This window comes from Oncorhynchus gorbuscha, linkage group LG03, assembly GCF_021184085.1.
Source record: "Oncorhynchus gorbuscha isolate QuinsamMale2020 ecotype Even-year linkage group LG03, OgorEven_v1.0, whole genome shotgun sequence".
Lineage (NCBI taxonomy): Eukaryota > Metazoa > Chordata > Actinopteri > Salmoniformes > Salmonidae > Oncorhynchus > Oncorhynchus gorbuscha.
Window position 1 is genome coordinate 16,030,636 of NC_060175.1, and position 19,416 is coordinate 16,050,051.

At 45.8% G+C, this 19,416-nt stretch overlaps 1 protein-coding gene across 15 annotated transcripts in view; it reads left to right on the forward strand.

Annotated features, from left to right (window-relative positions):
* LOC124026383 (ral GTPase-activating protein subunit beta-like) overlaps positions 1-19,416 on the forward strand; it is a 54,440-nt gene extending 35,024 nt beyond the window's left edge. For 8 of the 15 annotated variants that reach the window (XM_046339430.1, XM_046339408.1, XM_046339434.1 and 5 more), the window contains 12 exons: positions 4,478-4,686; positions 4,907-5,010; positions 5,812-5,967; positions 9,496-9,705; positions 10,336-10,494; positions 11,255-11,426; positions 11,568-11,690; positions 12,389-12,525; positions 12,898-13,003; positions 13,371-13,449; positions 16,277-16,425; positions 16,584-19,416. In XM_046339430.1, coding sequence (XP_046195386.1) covers positions 4,478-4,686; positions 4,907-5,010; positions 5,812-5,967; positions 9,496-9,705; positions 10,336-10,494; positions 11,255-11,426; positions 11,568-11,690; positions 12,389-12,525; positions 12,898-13,003; positions 13,371-13,449; positions 16,277-16,425; positions 16,584-16,777 — 1,798 coding nt within the window. In that variant the 3' untranslated portion in view covers positions 16,778-19,416. Of the gene's footprint in view, positions 1-4,477; positions 4,687-4,903; positions 5,011-5,811; positions 5,968-9,495; positions 9,706-10,335; positions 10,495-11,254; positions 11,427-11,567; positions 11,691-12,388; positions 12,526-12,897; positions 13,004-13,370; positions 13,450-16,276; positions 16,426-16,583 lie in introns of all 15 variants that reach the window. The other 7 variants (XM_046339436.1, XM_046339441.1, XM_046339442.1 and 4 more) reach the window with 5 other exon arrangements.

Genomic DNA, 19,416 nt, shown 5'->3' on the forward strand with positions numbered 1-19,416 from the left:
AAACTGAAAGTATATTTACGTAACTATTCAGACCCTTTAGTCAGTACTTTGTTGGAGCATCTTTGGCAACGATTACAGCCTCAAGTCTTCTTGGGTATGATGCTAAAAGCTTGTCACACCTGTATTTGGGGAGTTTCTCCCATTCTTCTCTGCAGATCCTCAAGCTCTGTCAGGTTGGATGAGAAGTGTCGCTGCACAGCTATTTTCAGGTCTCTCCAGAGATGTTAGATGGAGTTTATGTCCGGGCTCTGGCTGGGCCACTCAAGGACATTCAGAGACTTGTCCCGAAGCCTCTCCTGCGTTGTCTTGGCTGTGTGCTTAGGGTTGTTATCCTGTTGGAAGGTGAACCTTTGTCCCAGCCTGAGGTCCTGAGCGCTCTGGAGCAAGTTTTTATTTTTATTTTTATCAAGGATCTTTCTGTACTTTACTCTGTTCATCTTTCCCTCGATCCTGACTAGTCTCCCAGTCCCTGCCACTGAAAAACATCCCCACAGCATGATGCTGCCACCACCATGCTTCACCGTAGGGATAGTGCCAGGTTTCCTCCAGATGTGACACTTGGCATTCAGGCCAAAGAGTTCAAATCTGGTTTCATCAGACCAGAGAATCTTGTTTCCATGCGGACAGTCATGGCCACTCTACCATAAATGCCTGATTGGTGGAGTGCTGCAGAGATTGTTGTCCTTCTGGAAGGTTCTCCCATCTCCACAGAGGAACTCTGGAGCTCTGTCAGTGACCATTGGGTTCTTGGTCAAATCAAATCAAATTGTATTTGTCACATACACATGGTTAGCAGATGTTAATGCGAGTGTAGCGAAATGCTTGTGCTTCTAGTTCCGACAATGCAGTAATAACCAACAAGTAATCTAGCTAACAATTCCAAAACTACTACCTTATAGACACAAGTGTAAGGGGATAAAGAATATGTACATAAAGATATATGAATGAGTGATGGTACAGAGCGGCATAGGCAAGATACAGTAGATGGTATTGAGTGCAGTATATGCATATGAGATGAGTATGTAAACAAAGTGGCATAGTTAAAGTGGCTAGTGATACATGTATTACATAAAGATGCAGTAGATGATCTAGAGTACAGTATATACGTATACATATGAGATGAATAATGTAGGGTATGTAAACATTATATTAGGTAGCATTCTTTAAAGTGGCTAGTGATATATTTTACATTTCCCATCCATTCCCATTATTAAAGGGGCTGGAGTTGAGTCAGTGTCAGTGTGTTGGCAGCAGCCACTCAATGTTAGTGGTGGCTGTTTAACAGTCTGATGGCCTTGAGATAGAAGCTGTTTTTCAGTCTCTCGGTCCCAGCTTTGATGCACCTGTACTGACCTCGCCTTCTGGATGATAGCGGGGTGAACAGGCAGTGGGTCGGGTGGTTGTTGTCCTTGATGATCTTTATGGCCTTCCTGTGACATCATATCCGTGACCAATGACCTTCTCTCCCGATTGCTCAATTTTGAGTCTCATAGCAAAGGGTCTGAATAAGGTGTGTGTGTGTGTGTGTGTGTGTGGATTGATGAAAAAAAGATGCTGATACATTTTAGAATAAGGCTGTAATGTAACTAAATGTCAAGGGATCTGAACACTTTCCAAATGCACTGTACCTTCACATTATACCATGTTTGATTGTACACCTTACCCCAAAGGCTGAAAGATACAGAACCATATTGATCATTGTTTAAATATGCTACATGGGGATAATTAAAATCATAAAACAATTCTAGTCACATCACATTTACATAGGCCTACCCACTGCCTCTGGGCCTACCTAGTAGTAATCAATGTCACTAATACTATCACAATATATTAATCACAAACAAGAGTGTAGACGTTTATAATCTAGTTCATAGATTAAAAGGCTCTACAGGGTGTTGTTCATACATGCATTGTCTCTTCAGTTCCTCCACCTGGCTGTCGCTCTGGAAACAGACCACTGTTTTCCTAATCTTAAATCACAGTGCTAAAGTAAGTAGCTGCCTCACTATACCTGTGTTCTCTCTATCCAGTTCCTCCACCTTGTTCTTGTTTGTTCGTTCGTTTTGTTTGTTTGATTTGTTTGATTTGTTTGTTTTACCCTTTTCTCTCCCTATTTTTCGTGGTATCCAATTTGGTAGTTACAATCTTGTCCCTTCGTTGCAACTCCCTTAGGGATTCAGGAGAGGCGAAGGTCAAGAGCAGTGCGTCCTCCGAAACTCAACTCAACCAAGCTGCACTGCTTCGAGACACAATGCCCTCTTAACCCGGAAGCCAGCCGCACCAATGTGTCGGAGGAAACACCGTACAACTGGCGACTGTGTCAGTGTGCATTGCACCCGGCCCGCCACAGGAGTCGCTAGTGCGCGATGGGACAAGGACATCCCTCCGGCCAAACCCTCCCCTAACCCAGGCGACACTGGGCCAATTGTGCGCCGCCACATGGGTCTTCCGGTCGAGGCCGATTGTGATAGAGCCTCGACTCGAACCAGGATGTCTAGTGGCACAGCTAGCACTGTGATGCAGTGGCTTAGATCACTGTGCCACTCGGGAGGCCTGCAGTTCATTATTAGTGACCCTCAGCTCCACACTCTGGTCCTCCACATGACTCTCACTGGCTGTCAGTCTGGTCCCCATGTTCCTCAGATCCACCACCATGTCTCTCCGCTCCTTCAGCTTAGTCCAGATGTCCAGCTCGTTGGTACTGTTCAACATCTCTCTCCCCCTTCACTCTGACCCTGTTGAGTAATGTCATTCTCTCTGACCCCTCCACTCTCTCCATTCCCCAAACAGAACAGCAACACCAGTAAACCATGCCTCTTCAGAACTAATGTAGTCTATTAGGCTCAGTCCCCTTCTTTATATACACACTGGTCTTGGTGAACCAATACATGGAACAGGTGTAGTCAGTGGAACGTTTTGAGAACATCGCCAAGGACTGTGTGATGTAACAGAACAAAGGTTAAAGATATGAGGTGTTATAAGGACATGGGGAAATTGAAACCTTTTACTCCATTTAAAGTCTCTCTCTTTAAAGGAGTCGGTCAACCTACCACTTGTTTTGGTAATCAGCTGAAGGATGGGACTGAAGAAAATAAGATGTTTTAGAAGCTATACCATGTTTGTTTACAAATACATTGTTGGCAAACAATGGAGTAAAACAACCTTTATTTTTGGGGTTCTGCTGAGCGAAAGAGTTGAACTAAGCTCACGAGGCATTTAATTGTCGTATTGTCCCCACAATCAACGACTATCAATCATTTAAGTCCAAAAATGTATATACCAATCAGGCCGTAGCTTTTAATTGTTTGCAATCATTTTACCTGAAGTATTTATGTCTAATTACAATATACGTTGACTAATTTATTATTATTTATTCAGGGTTTACATGTTTATTCAAATACTATTCAGTGTCTGAAATGTATTATAGTGGGGATTTCTGCCTGGTATATCCTTTCTATCTTTCCAATGCACTGTACCTCTGGAACACAGGATGTTGGCAGCACCTTAATTGGGGAGAATGGGCTCGTGGTAATGACAGGAGCTGAATTCGTGGAATGGTATCAAATACATCAAACTCATGGTTTCCAGGTGTTTGATGCCTTCCATTGGCTCCGTTCTGGCCATTTATTACGAGCCGTCCTCCTCCCAGTAGCTCTGGAGTCACTCCTCATCCTCTCTTTACTCTCCCTGTCAGTACTGCACCTCTGGAGTCACCTCATCCTCTCTGTATCCTCTCTGTACTCTCCCTGTCAGTACTGCACCTCTGGAGTCACTCCTCATCCTCTCTGTACTCTCCCTGTCAGTACTGCACCTCTGGAGTCACTCCTCATCCTCTCTGTACTCTCCCTGTCAGTACTGCACCTCTGGAGTCACTCCTCATCCTCTCTCTGTCAGTACTGCACCTCTGGAGTCACTCCTAAAATATAATATATATATATATATGCCATTTAGCAGACGCTTTTATCCAAAGCGACTTACAGTCATGTGTGCATACATTCTACGTATGGGTGGTCCCGGGGATCGAACCCACTACCCTGGCGTTACAAGCGCCATGCTCTACCAACTGAGCTACAGAAGGACCACACTCCTACCTCTCTGTACTGTCAGTACTGCACTCTGGAGTCACCCTGCACACTCTCTTTACTCTCCCTGTCAGTACTGCACCTCTGGATCACTCTAAAATATATATATATATATATGCTCTGGAGTCACTCCTCATCCTCTCTGTACTCTCCCTGTCAGTACTGCACCTCTGGAGTCACTAGTAGCCAAAGAGTCTTAAACCCTGCCTATTTCTAGTTTCTCTTCTTAATGTGATTTCAAACCTAAGCTTAACCACACTGCTAACCTTACACCTAACCCTTAAATTAAGACCAAAAAGCACATTTTTGTTTTCTACATTTTAATGATTTAGCTCATTTTTTTACTTTGTGGCTGTGGTAACTAGTGGAAACCCTCTCTTTGCGCTCCCTGACAGTATAATGCAAGTCCTGGGGGCGTTCCCGTCGCCTAGTGGCCCCGCCTCCCCCTGCAGCCTGCTGAACGAGGACACCCTGATCAAGTACTCCAGGCTGACCTCCACCAGTCACAAGAACTTCCGCTACTTTGTCCTGGACAACTCTGTCATCCTGGCCATGCTGGAGCAGCCGCTGGGCAACGAACAGAGTCAGTTATCCTCAACATGCTGTCAGTTATCCTCCCACCTGTTATCAGTCCTCAACATGTTCACTGATACCAGACTGATAGCTAATAAGAATGAGTCTTGGGTCGTTTTCATTAGAGCATGCAACTTAGATATGTTTCAACTTTTCGCAAAAAAAAACAAAGTCGTTCTTCTGTATGGTGTCGAATGAGAAAGACCCTTTTGACCTGGTTGCCCTGTGTGTGTCTGTGTGTCTGTCAGCAGATCCCTGTCCGTCCGTGACCATGTTGATCAGGGGGATGTCCGGGAGACACGCCTGGACCATGCAGCTCTTCCATCAGCCCAGGGAGGCCCGTGCCAGCCACAAGGTAACGCACAATAGATAACCCTTTAGATTTATTAGGCAGCTCTTCCATCAGCCCAGGGAGGCCCACGCTAGCCACAAGGTATCACACTGTAGATCATGAGGCAGCTCTTCCATCAGCCCAGGGAGGCCCACGCTAGCCACAAGGTAACACACTGTAGATCATTAGGCTGCTCTTCCATCAGCCCAGGGAGGCCCGCGCTAGCCACAAGGTAACACATGGTAGATCATTAGGCAGCTCTTCCATCAGCCCAGGGAGGCCCGCGCTAGCCACAGGGTAACACATGGTAGATCATTAGGCAGCTCTTCCATCAGCCCAGGTAGGCCCACGCTAGCCACAAGGTAACACATGGTAGATCATTATGCAGCTCTTCCATCAGCCCAGGGAGGCCCACGCTAGCCACAAGGTAACACATGGTAGATAACCCTTTAGATTAGTTATGGTGATATGGTCACTACATTTCTATTAGTGTCCAGGTTTACATTAACATCTAATTTAACTAGCAACTCCATTGTTATAAAGCAGCTTTTTTCACATAGCTTTAATGAGACACTAGTAATGTCAAGTAGTGCAATATTCTCATTCAAAATTAACAATGATTCCTGATATTGGTCCCAGACCTGTTTGGTGAAAACATGTCTGCGTCAGGGCATTGATATTCATTGTAGAGCTTCTAACCATGCTAACTGATCAGATGTCAGCTCATGTTTCTTGTTGAGTCTTCCTAGCTCCTTTCTCAGAGGTATGTGTCTCTCATAAGTCTCTCTCATCTCTCCTTTCTCTTCCCCTCTCTTCTCTCTGTAGCAGGTGTTTGTCCCAGAGAGCCGGCCCACTCCCAAAAATGATGTGGGGATCCGGTTCAACGTCAAACACAGACCCTTCCCTGAAGAAGTGGACAAAATTCCATTTGTGAAAGCGGACCTAAGCATTCCAGACCTGCACGATATTGTAGATGAGGAGGTAGGTTAGCATCGGTGGTCCGTCCATGTTAGAATAATTTTCTCCATTGCCCTAATTTTTTATTATTATTTTTTTTTTATCCTTTATTTAACCAGGTAGGCTAGTTGAGAACAGGTTCTCATTTGCAACTGCGACCTGGCCAAGATAAAGCATAGCAGTGTGAACAGACAACACAGAGTTACACATGGAGTAAACAATTAACAAGTCATTAACACAGTAGAGAAAAAAGGGGAGTCTATATACAATGTGTGCAAAAGGCATGAGGAGGTAGGCGAATAATTTCAATATTGCAGATTAACACTGGAGTGATAAATGATCAGATGATCATGTACAGGTAGAGATATTGGTGTGCAAAAGAGCAGAAAAGTAAATAAATAAAAACTGTGGGGATGAGGTAGGTGAAAATGGGTGTGCTATTTACCAATAGATTATGTACAGCTGCAGCGATCGGTTAGCTCCTCAGATAGCTGATGTTTGAAGTTGGTGAGGGAGATAAAAGTCTCCAACTTCAGCGATTTTTGCAATTCGTTCCAGTCACAGGCAGCAGAGTACTGGAACGAAAGGCGGCCGAATGAGGTGTTGGCTTTAGGGATGATCAATGAGATACACCTGCTGGAGCGCGTGCTACGGATGGGTGTTGCCATCGTGACCAGTGAGCTGAGATAAGGCGGAGCTTTGCCTAGCATGGCCTTGTAGATGACCTGGAGCCAGTGGGTCTGGCGAAGGATATATAGCGAGGGCCAGCCGACTAGAGCATACAAGTCGCAGTGGTGGGTAGTATAAGGTGCTTTAGTGACAAAACGGATGGCACTGTGATAAACTGCATCCAGTTTGCTGAGAAGAGTGTTGGAAGCAATTTTGTAGATGACATCGCCGAAGTCGAGGATCGGTAGGATAGTCAGTTTTACTAGGGTAAGCTTGGCAGCGTGAGTGAAGGAGTCTTTCTTGCGGAATAGAAAGCCGACTCGTGATTTGATTTTCGATTGGAGATTTTTGATATGGGTCTGGAAGGAGAGTTTGCAGTCTAGCCAGACACCTAGGTACTTATAGGTGTCCACATATTCAAGGTCGGAAACATCCAGTGTGGTGATGCTAGTCGGGCATGCGGGTGCAGGCAGTGATCGGTTGAAAAGCATGCATTTGGTTTTACTAGCGTATAAGAGCAGTTGGAGGCCACGGAAGGAGTGTTGTATGGCATTGAAGCTCGATTGGAGGTTAGATAGCTCAGTGCAGTGGGCTGCTGGGAGGAGGTGCTCTTGTTCTCCATGGACTTCACAGTGTCCCTGAACTTTTTGGAGTTTGAGCTACAGGATGCAAACTTCTGCCTGAAGAAACTGGCCTTAGCTTTCCTGACTGACTGCGTGTATTGGTTCCTGACTTCCCTGAATAGTTGCATATCGCGGCGGACTATTCGATGCTATTGCAGTCCGCCACAGGATGTTTTTGTGCTGGTCGAGGGCAGTCAGGTCTGGAGTGAACCAAGGGCTGTATCTGTTCTTAGTTCTGCATTTTTTGAACGGAGCATGCTTATCTAAAATGGTGAGGAAGTTACTCTTAAAGAATGACCAGGCATCCTCAACTGACGGGATGAGGTCAATGTCCTTCCAGGATACCCGAGCCAGGTCGATTAGAAAGGCCTGCTCACAGAAGTGTTTTAGGGAGCGTTTGACAGTGATGAGGGGTGGTCTTTTGACTGCGGCACCGTAGCGGATACAGGCAATGAGGCAGTGGTCGCTGAGATCCTGGTTGAAGACAGCGGAGGTGTATTTGGAGGGCCAGTTGGTCAGGATGACATCTATGAGGGTGACCTTACTTACATAGTTAGGGTTGTGCCTGGTGGGTTCCTTGATGATTTGTGTGAGATTGAGGGCATCTAGCTTAGATTGTAGGACGGCCGGGGTGTTAAGCATATCCCAGTTTAGGTCACCTAACAGAACAAACTCTGAAGCTAGATGGGGGGCCATCAATTCACAAATGGTGTCCAGGGCACAGCTGGGGGCTGAGGGGGGTCGGTAAGCAGGCGGCAACAGTGAGAGACTTATTTCTGGAGAGAGTAATTTTCAGAATTAGTAGTTCGAACTGTTTGGGTATGGACCTGGAAAGTATGACACTACTTTGCAGGCGATCTCTGCAGTAGACTGCGACTCTGAGGATTGTATTGCAGAGTAGAGGTAGTGTTTTCATCAGCCAGGGTTTACAAAGCGCCTCAAAACGGGTATCTAGGATCTGGTCCCCCTGTTATTAATGAATAAATAAAAGATGGATCCAAGGTCAGCTTAATGAATATGGCCCAGATTTGTACAACTAGCATATAAATGATAAACAAAATGTAGGCTAACTTTAGACTGTTATTTTCACTGAACTCCTCCACGTCAATGAATCGGGGTCTATCTGAAAATGATTTGTGGAATGCAATGTTTCTCAACTGACAAGCCAAACTCTTCGTAACACGTACAACGCTGAAGGACAGTGATCTGGGTGGGAGTTGTCCTCACACAAATGGGACATGTTTCACTAATACATATAATTCATGCTGGGAAAGAGGTTTTGATGTTAGTTGTTTATGTTTGGGGGCTAGGGATTGGGTGTGCACTGTATTGGTTTTGTGGGAGTATGAGGGTTTTGTGAAGATTTGTTCATGTTAGGTGTGTGGGGGTTTCAGGGGTGGTTTTGATGAGGGGATTGGGGGTGTGGTTTGATGTGATTGGGTATATGTAATTATGCAATGGGACATGCTAGCACAACTCAAATGCCTTATTTGTCCTGGGAGTGATCTTGTATGGTATGGCCTTCAACCATGACTACTACTATTTGCTTTTTCTTTTTTTACCCCCTTTTCTCCCCAATTTCGTGGTATCCAATTGTTAGTAATTACTATCTTGTCTCATTGCTACAACTCCCGTACGGGCTAGGGAGAGACGACGGTCGAAAGCCATGCGTCCTCCCTCCGAAACACATCCCAACCAAGCCGCACTGCTTCTTAACACAGCGCGCATCCAACCCGGAAGCCAGCCGCACCAATGTGTCGGAGGAAACACCGTGCACCTGGCGACCTTGGTTAGCGTGCACTGCGCCCAGCCCGCCATAGGAGTCGCTAGTGCGCGATGAGACAAGGATATCCCTACCGGCCAAACCCTCCCTAACCCGGACGACGCTATGCCAATTTTGCGTCGCCACACGGACCTCCCGGTCGCGGCCGGCTGCGACAGAGCCTGGGCGCGTCCCCACAGTCTCTGGTGGCACAGCTAGTACTGCAATGCAGTGCCCTAGACCACTGCGCCACCCGGGAGGCCCTCTACTAATACTATTTTCTACTGCTACAATAACTTCCTGTTCAGAATTAACTACACCACAGGATCCCAGGCAGCTCATATGTCCTTTGACACAGATCTTGGATCAGTGCTTACCCTCTCTTAACCACCATTTTGAGAGGAGACACATAAACAAAACTGACCTTCTCAAATGTCAATAGGCAACATCATCCTGCCCCCCCTCTCTCTTTCTGCCCTCTCTCTCTTTGCTTCTCAGCTGGAGATGCAGCACAACAAGCTGTGTTGTGTGATGGCTAAGCAGACTGAGTATGAAACAACACTGGAGCACAGCAGCGAGGAGCGCTGGTGCAACAAGAGCTTCCCAGACCCGCTGACGGACTGCAAGCCCCCACCGCCCTCTCAAGAGTTCCAGACCGCCCGCCTTTTCCTGTCGCACTTTGGCTTCCTGTCGCTGGAGGCTCTCAAGGTACTGTGGGAATAGAAGGCGGGGGGGGGTAGAAAAGGAGGGGGATGAGGGGAAGGAGAACAAGGAGGAGGGAGGGAGGGGTGGAGGGGAACAAGGTAAGGGAGGGGGATGAGGAGGGGAGAAGAGGGAGGGGTGGAGGGGAACAAGGTAAGGTAGGGGGTGAGGAGGGGAGAAGAGGGAGGAGGGGGATGGGAGGGGAGGGGAGAAGAGAAGAGGGAGGAGGGGGATGGGAGGCGGGAGAGGGGAGGGAGGGGTGGAGGGGAACAAGGTAAGGGAGGAGGGGAGAAGAGGGAGGAGGGGGATGTGGAGGGAGAGGAAAGGAAAGGAAAGGAGAGGGAAGAGTGGAGGGGAACAATTCAAGGAAGGGGAGAGGAAAGAATGGGTCGGTTTTGAAGGGATTGAAACAGAAAAGCTACGTGACATGCATGTAGTGGAACCTTTTGCTTTCACCTATCCAATCCTGTTAGATCAGTGACTACTTCAAGGATCCTTAGTATTAGCAGGAAAGCATGCAATCAACCCTGCAAGATGTTATAAAATATAGTCAAACTAATAGCGCAGTTAAACTGGCCCTTAAATCACCTGATTTAAACCAGCCAATCACATTTAACTTTGTTTCCTGCCCTCCAGGAGCCCGGCAACAGTCGCCTACCTCCCCACCTGATTGCACTGGACTCTGGGTTGCCTGGCTTCTTTGATGACATGAGCTACCTGGACCTGCTGCCCTGCCGGCCCTGTGACACAGTCTTCCTCTTCTACATGAAGGCTGGCCAGAAGAGCAGCCAGGAGGTGACTGGTCATCGAGGTTAAGGGGAGGGCAATCAACGGGGTTAAGGGGAGGGCAATCAACGGGGTTAAGGGGAGGGCAATCAACGGGGTTAAGGGGAGGGCAATCAACGGGGTTAAGGGGAGGGCAATCAACGGGGTTAAGGGGAGGGCAATCAACGGGGTTAAGGGGAGGGGGGTTAAGGGGAGGGCAATCAACGGGGTTAAGGGAGGGCAATAACGGGGTTAAGGGGAGGGGGGTTAGGGCAATCAACGGGGTTAAGGGGAGGGCAATCAACGGGGTTAAGGGGAGGGCAATCAACGGGGTTAAGGGGAGGGCAATCAACGGGGTTAAGGGGAGGGCAATCAACGGGGTTATTAGGGCAATCAACGGGGTTAGAGGGCAATCAACGGGGTTAAGGGCAATCAACGGGGTTAAGGGGAGGGCAATCAACGGGGTTAAGGGGAGGGCAATCAGGGGTTAAGGGGAGGGCAATCAACGGGGTCAGGGGAAATTTATTATCTGGGGAGGTTCAACGGGGTTAAGGGGAGGGCAATCAATTTATCACTGATATTAAGAGTCTGTAGAGGGCAATCTGAAACTGATATTACCCAGAGTGAATACTCCCTAATATTATCCAGTTCATATCAGGTAATTTAGGAGAGGAGAATACACTTTTTAAAAAAGTTTAAAATAGTTTTGGACCATGTAAAATAATTTATAGACAAGACTTGACCATTCATTTCCATTTCTGTCTGTCTCTATCACTCTGTCCCATACCAGATCCTGAGGAACGTGGAGTCTAGCTCCAACGTGCAGCACCACTTCCTGGAGTTCCTGCTGTCGCTGGGCTGGCCCGTGGAGGTGGGGCAGCACCCGGGCTGGACAGGCAGTGTCTACACCAGCTGGTCCATCAACATGAACAACAACAATAATGTAGACAGCAACCCACCAGGTGGGAGGTAGACCCCACCCAACCAGCCCTACCCCTTCTATACTTTTTTCACATTATCGTGCCAAATCATTAATATATTTTTTTTTTCTAGTAATTTTTTTTTTTATACAGTAATAATGAAGTTGTTCTCTGTCCTCACAGATGACATGGTCACCCTGGGAGACACGGGTGGGGGCGTGTTCAACGGAGAGAAGCGGGTGCTGTACTATGCAGACGCCTTGACCGAAATTGCCTTCGTCGTTCCCTCGCTCACAGAGTCCACCGGTGGGCCTCATCCCTCTCTCATCTTCACTTCTCATTACTTTTCTCTCACTCCTCATCCCAGTTTCCAATCCTCCTGTCTTATTCTCTCTACAGTACATTCTTCATCTCTCCTTTTTAAGCCTTCACTTTTTCTATTCTCTCCTCATCTTTCTCTTTGTTTCTCATGGATCCCAAAGCCGCTGTTCTCCGTAAGGAAATCCCCACTGTGTGTCTTTTATGGATTTCCCCTCATTTGTTTTACAAATCTTCTTTCTTTTCTAGAGCGTTGTAATTATATTAGATAGTGTTGTGGAGCGTTGTAATTGTATTAGGTAGCCATTAAGCAGGGTGGTATTCATTAGGTAGCCATTAAGCAGGGTGGTATTCATTAGGCACTTAACAGAGAGAACATACTAATACACGGAGGTACTACCGGAACCTGTCGAATAAGAAACGCTATGGAACTGGCATTACATAGGGCAGGGTGTCTCATCTTGTCTCGAGGCGGGCCACATCGTGATTTCAAAATTCAGCAGAGTGCTGTACAGTTTACTTTTAGGACCGATTTGTTCGTCAAATGCAATTTGCAGGCCAGAAAAGGGGCAGTTATATGAAAAAGCAGGTTTTTTAAAATAATTTCTACTAGTTATAGATGTTGAGGAGTGACCTGGAGTGGGTGCAGTTTGGGTTGTAGACTTGTCTTTGTTTTGTTTCTGTAGCGGAGTCATCAGAGAACAGTTTCCCTACGGGAGAGCCAGACTCTCAGATGGACCTGCTGCCCAGCCTGCTGAAACAGTCCAACCTCACACTGGACCTCTTCCCCAACCACTCTGACAACGTGGCCCCTGGGCAGAGGGTAAGACACACCGCAGACTATTATAGCACTTTAACATCGTTAGCGCTCTCTCCAGCACTATACCAGTGTCTAAATGTGAACAGTATACTAGTATTATTTTCCTCAGACCGACCGACCTGATCAGTGACCTAAACCCAAATCCTACCCCGGGGATTTTCAATTCATGTCTGGAGGGCTAAAACACTTCTGGTTTTCATTCTTGCCTTCAGGGACTCGAGACTTGCATGGCTGTGGTTAGTGAATGGTGATCACTATGCAAAGGTTTAAATACAACTGTGTTGAGGCCTTAAAGCTGCTTTAAGGAGGAATTTAGCCTGTAGTTTTCTTTGATCAAGCTTGTTCACGTGATTTCCACTATTTTCTGTCTCTTAGAGTCCCACGGTGAAGTCTAAGAAGATGCCTCCTGGCAGGACTATCCCTCTAATGGGCCCTGAGACCAAAGTACTGGTGGTCTGGGTGGAGCGCTACGACGATATCGGTAGGCTACCTTCCTGCTGCTTCACGCTGAAACTGGACTCTTTTGGCTGCCATTTTGGTTCTTTATGAAATCCAGCGGAACTCAAGTCTTATCTAGTCATGAGATATCTGTACTATTGGTAGAAACAGTGTATCAGATCTGTAGAAACTACAGACATGTCCTTACAGATATTTTACAGACATTTTTACTACAGGCATGTCCTTACAGACATGTTACTATCAGATACAACTCTTAATGAGTTGTTAAATGTTTATTTTTCTGAAGGAATGTCTTCATATTTCTGAAATGACTGATTTCCCTGCACCTTGATAAGTTGTGTGCAACGAGAGGTTTGAACTGCCATGTATGTCGAATTCCTGTGTTGTAGATAACTTTCCTCTGGCTGACCTGCTGGTAGAGACGAGCACTGGAGTGGAGACCACGGCCAACAGCAGCACATCCACAAGGTTACTGCACTGCCGACTCCCTATCAATCACTAGTCAACACTGACAGCCTGTCTCAAATCACTCCCTATCCATCACTAGTCAACACTGACAGCCTGTCTCAAATCACTCCCTATCCATCACTAGTCAACACTGACAGCCTGTCTCAAATCACTCCCTATCCACCACTAGTCAACACTGACAGCCTGTCTCAAATACATCCATCACTAGTCAACACTGACAGCCTGTCTAATCACTCCCTATCCATCACTAGTCAACATGAAACTTTTCACTAAATGGTCTCAAATTCTCCTATCCATAAGCATGCATTTTAGTCAATCCATCACTGGAAACTGGCCTGTCTCAAATCCTCCCTAATGGTCAAACTGGACCTAATGGTTCAATAGAAATGGGTGATTAAACCCTTAAACGAGCAGGCCTGTCTCAAATCACTCCCTATCCAACTGACAAGGAAAAACTCCTAGAAAAGATAGACCTCCTAAAGGTGCTCTGTCCTCTTCTGTTTTGCCAGGTAGAAGCTCAGAGTATGTCACCACCAAGACCAGAGAGTTGTCCTTTACTCCAGTCATATATACACTGCTCAAAAAAATAATGGGAACAATTAAACAGCACAATGTAACTCTAAGTCAATCACACTTCTGTGAAATCAAACTATCAACTTAGGAAGGAACACTGATTGACAATACATTTCACATGCTGTTGTGCAATGGAATAGACAACAGGTGGAAATTATAGGCAATTAGCAAGACACCCCCAGGAATGGTTCGGCAGGTGGAGACCACAGACCACTTCTCAGTTCCTATGCTTCCTGGCTGATGTTTTAGTCACTTTTGAATGCTGGCGGTGCTTTCACTCTAGTGGTAGCATGAGACGGAGTCTACAACCCACACCAGTGGTAGTGCAGCTCATCCAGGATGGCACATCAATGCGAGCTGTGGCAAGGTTTGCTGTGTCTGTCAGCGTAGTGTCCAGAGCATGGAGGCGCTACCAGGAGACAGGCCAGTACATCAGGAGACGTGTAGGAGGGCAACAACCCAGCAGCAGGACCGCTACCTCTGCCTTTGTTGAAGGAGGACGCACTGCCAGAGCCTTGCAAAATGACTTCCAGCAGGCCACAAATGTGCATGTGTCTGCTCAAACGGTCAGAAACAGACTCCATGAGGGTGGTATGAGGGCCCGACGTCCACAGGTGGGGGTTGTGCTTACAGCCCAACATCGTGAAGAACGTTTGGCATTTGCCACTGGCGCCCTGTGCTCTTCACAGATGAGATCCTCAGACCCCTTGTGAGACCATACGCTGGTGCGGTTGGCTCTGGGTTCCTCCTAATGCAAGACCATGCTAGACCTCATGTGGCTGGAGTGTGTCAGCAGTTCCTGCAAGAGGAAAGCATTGATGCTATGGACTGGCCTGCCCGTTCCCCAGACCTGAATCCAATTGAGCACATCTGGGACATCATATCCCCTATACACTTCCTGATGAACTCAGTCACCGTGTCCATGTATACATCAATGTTATTCCTAGAGGCTACCTGGAACATATCCCAGTCCGCGGGATCAAAACAATCTTGAAGCATGGTTTACGATTGGTCAGACCAGCGTTGAATAGACTTTAGCACGGGTACTTCTTGTTTGTTACTACCTATAGGAAAAGAGGAGCAAAATGGAATCATGATCTGATTTGCCGACAGGAGGGCGTGGGAGGTCCTTGTGGGCATTTTGAAAGGGGGAGTAGCGGTGGTGAAGTATTTTACCAAAACGAGTGCTGCAGTCAATGTGTTAGAACTTCAGTTGGGTTTTCCTCAAATTTGCTTTGTTAAAATCCCCAGCTACAATAAATGCGGCCTCATATGTGATTTGAATAAAGTCCAGTGAAGTTCCTTGAGCGCCGTTGTGGTATCGGCTTGAAGGGAATATACACGGCTGTGACTTATCTTGGAAGGTAATACGGTCGGTATTCGATTGAGGTATTCTAGGTCAGGTGAACAATAGCACTTTTGTTTCTGTATGTTATCACAATCAAATTTATTTATACAGCCCTTCGTACATCAGCTGATATCTCAAAGTGCTGTACAGAAACCCAGCCTAAAACCCCAAACAGCAAGCAATGCAGGTGTAGAAGCACTGGTCAACTGGTTAATCATGAAACATACACCCCCGCCTTTCATCTTTCCGGAGAGTTCTGTATTCCTGTCTGTGTGATGTACTGAGAACCCAGCTGGCTCTATGGACAGGGACAGTATATCTCGAGAGAGCCATGATTATGTGAAACAGAGGATGTTACAATCCCTGATGTCCCTCTGGAAGAAGATACTCGCCCTGAGCTGGTCTACTTCATTGTCCGGAGAGTGAATATACTCAGAAGTGGCGAGTGGTGTCGGATATACCTCCGTTCAATTTCCCTGGGGGGGTACGAACAAAGGATCCAATTTGGGAAAGTTGCATTCCTGGTCGTAATGCTGGTGAGTTACCGCTGCTCTGATATCCAAAAGTTATTTCCGGCTGTATGATTATCTGTGATGTTCATTTAGCTGAGGAGACAAAGCTGTGTAGGTCAGTGGCCTGGACTAAGTCTTTGCCAGGGCAGCATATAGAACAGAATACAGGAGCAAGGCAATGCACGGTTGAACTAGAGACCGTATAGGAACAAAGCCAGGCCAGCTGGATGGTGGCTGACCTCCATAAAGCAGACTGGTAAGAGGTGCTCATAGCTCCTCTGCAGCGGAGACAGTGTATCATATCTGCTCTGTTCTACTTCCACCTTTCTGCTCTCCTCCTCTTCCTATCTGCCTCGCTCTCTATGCATGTCCAACCCTCCCCTCCTCCTTTCAGGCCCACGTCATCTGGTCAGGATGTGCAGGTGATCTTCGTCCACCCTTTGAGGACTGGCCTGTTCCGGATCCGCCTGCACGGGGCCCTGGGCAAGTTCAGCATGGTCGTCCCCCTGGTGGACGGCATGGTGGTCAGCAGAAGGTCACTAGGTGAGAGAGAGAAAAGGTGTGGGAGTGATGGCGTGTGTGTTAGCCATCACATGACGAGTGGCACTGTGTGTCTGTCTTCTTCACACCTGCCAAATTTGTGTGTGAGTCACTCGACCTAGCTCCAAAGTCCTGAGCCATTGGTCCTCTCTTTCTCTAAGGGTTCCTGGTGAGACAGACGGTGATCAACGCGTGCCGGCGGAAGCGACTGGAGAGTGACTCGTACAACCCGCCGCACGTGCGTCGGAAACAGAAGATCGCTGAGGTGGTGAACCGCTACCGCAACAAGCAGCTGGAGCCCGAGTTCTACACCTCTCTCTTCCAGGAGGTAGAGGAGCGCAGCCTCAACCGGTGAACTTTCACCTTTCACCTCACTCCCCCACACAGAGAGAGACTGACACAAGAACTGCAAAGATTCTATATAACAAATGTTTTTTTTGTTTGTTATGTATATTATGAGCAAGTTGCGATTCAACAATTTATTTTTATTTCTATGCTGACTCACCGCAGCCACGGCACCTGACCATCTTAGTTTTTCCCACCCTGCGCCACAACACTGCTTATTTGCCATTTACTGTATTTCTGTCTGGACTTCACAGGAGGTTGGTGGAACCTTAATTGGGGAGGACGGGCTCGTGGTAATGACTGGAGCGGAATAGCTGGAATGGTATCAAAAATATCAAACGCATGGTTCCCAGGTTTTGAAGCCATTCCATTTGCACAGTTTCAGCCTTTATTGTGAGCCGTCCTCCGCTCCGCAGCCTCCACTGCAAGACTCACAACAAATTGTAGGACTCTTTGATGGGTTGTGGTTGGGGCACTCACCTCACCTGGCTGTGAGGCTTCAGACTGTCATCAGAGGGAACATACTCAGTGACTTTAGACTTGTGACGTGGCAAAGAGATTCCACTATGCCTGTTACCAGTTCCCACAGCCATATCACTGTGGTTTTTGGAGTCCAGTTCTTCTGTTTGCTTTTCTATGAAACTCATTGGTCTTTGCATTTTACCATATATAACATCGTGTTTGTTGTTATGTTGGTCTGGAGCGAAATAGACCGGTCAAAACATCAGAAAATTTTACTTTTATCTAAAAAAAAAAGGACATTACATTTTTTTATTTACAGAACTCAAATCTCACTTCAGTCAATGGTCATGTTTGACTTACCTAGTGACTTAGTTTTCTCTTCCCACATACACACTTGTGCCAGTTAGCGAGAGAGTGTGGAAATGTACTTTTACTTAAAATCTCAGGTAGATTGAGCCTTTTTATACTCATCGGCATCTGGGTTGTGTTCATAAGCTACAAAACAGGCGAACTAAATGAACTGAATGAGAAGGGAGGGTCAACCAGAACTTCCAATCAGTCCAATGAGAAACGTTTGTTTTGTTTTCCGTTGTACAGTGTTTTGCTAAAAATGTGCCCTAAGGAATGCGACCGTGGTCCTTGTACTCAATGCACTCCCAACCAACTGACCTCATTTTAGGCATTATTCACTTTTAAACCTTTGGCATTTCACATTCACTGCATCTGATGGTAGAATTCAGGATATATATATTTTTTTGTTTTGGATAAAAAAACATTCACTTGGTTTGTTTCTTTCCATATCAAATTAAAAATATTTGAAAAAGACATTTTGATTGGTGATATTAAGGGTGAGTTTCACTTTAATAGTCACAGTTGGAAAAATGATAGTCTTTGGTGATTTAAAAAATGATTTGTTATGAGTACTGTGTTTAACATCCCATTCCAGATGTGACATCAGACTAGAGAACCTGATACATACCGCCATGTTGTGTCCATAATCTTTTTGTTTTATGTCCAGCCTAAAACCAAATTCAGAGCATTAAATCACTAGTGTGTCGTGGCAGAGGTTGTACTTCTTCTTTTTTTCACCAATTAGTGTCTTTATTTGTGCTTGATTTTATTCCAGACAACATAACAGGGCTGAAACACAGTTTTTATGTAGCCATTTAAAAAATGATCTAATAAGGGTTGGATAAATAAAATAAAATTGATTTGATTTGGCTCCTACTGGCGTCCTGTTCATACCCCCGTGTATGTAACTGGGTCTGTCTAAAACACAGATTTTATACGTTATTATTTTTTTACAATATGGAAAATAATCCGGAACTGTATTTCTTTTGCATGATATTTGCCGTGGTGATCCACCCGAGCCATTTATACTTTCAGGAAATAAGGTTTCCTCCACTTTCGTTCCATAGATTGCTAATTTTGTGTTTAATTTTGGAATGATTTCCATTTTCTTGACTGTTAAGGAAAAGATTAATTGTACTGAACTATTGAAACCTTACTGTATCTGGGGAAGCTAAAGGCTCACTTGAGTTATTTATATTTCTCCAGAATAATATTACTGTCATTTCCGGTTACATGCTTATTAGCAATTAACAAGTCCTGTGTTTGAGGATCAATAATGCAGTAAAATGTTAGTCTGGTCCCAGATCTGTTTGTGCTGTATAGCCAACTCCTAGGGTTGTTAGCAACTTCAAGAGTTTGTGCTTTCCAGCACAACCTGATCTGTGACCAGGCCAGTAAAATGTCACTTCAGGCATGACTTTTGCTGTCCATTTACTAGTGTTAACTGTTTTGAATATGGAATGTCTAACCTATTGCTGATTTTCAAATGGCCTCAATGAATTTAAATTCTCAATTGAATTGATACTCTAGCCTGCCATTGTGCTCTGCAAATATTCTACAATCTCGATGATGCCACGTGAATTGAATTAGATTTTTACCCCGTTCCTCAGAAACCACTCATTTATTCTGTAAATGTTGAAGGTATCAACTTGTATGAAGTTGGAAGATGTGTACATACTGAGGGTGTGAAAGTATATTTTGTTCATCTGTCCCTCCGTTAGGAAAGGCACAAAATCTGCTTGTTTGTATTGGTCTTATTATATGCGTGTCGAAAACAAACTCATTGGATATTGAATGTAACCCAATGTAACGAATAAAGATTTTGATTCACTTATT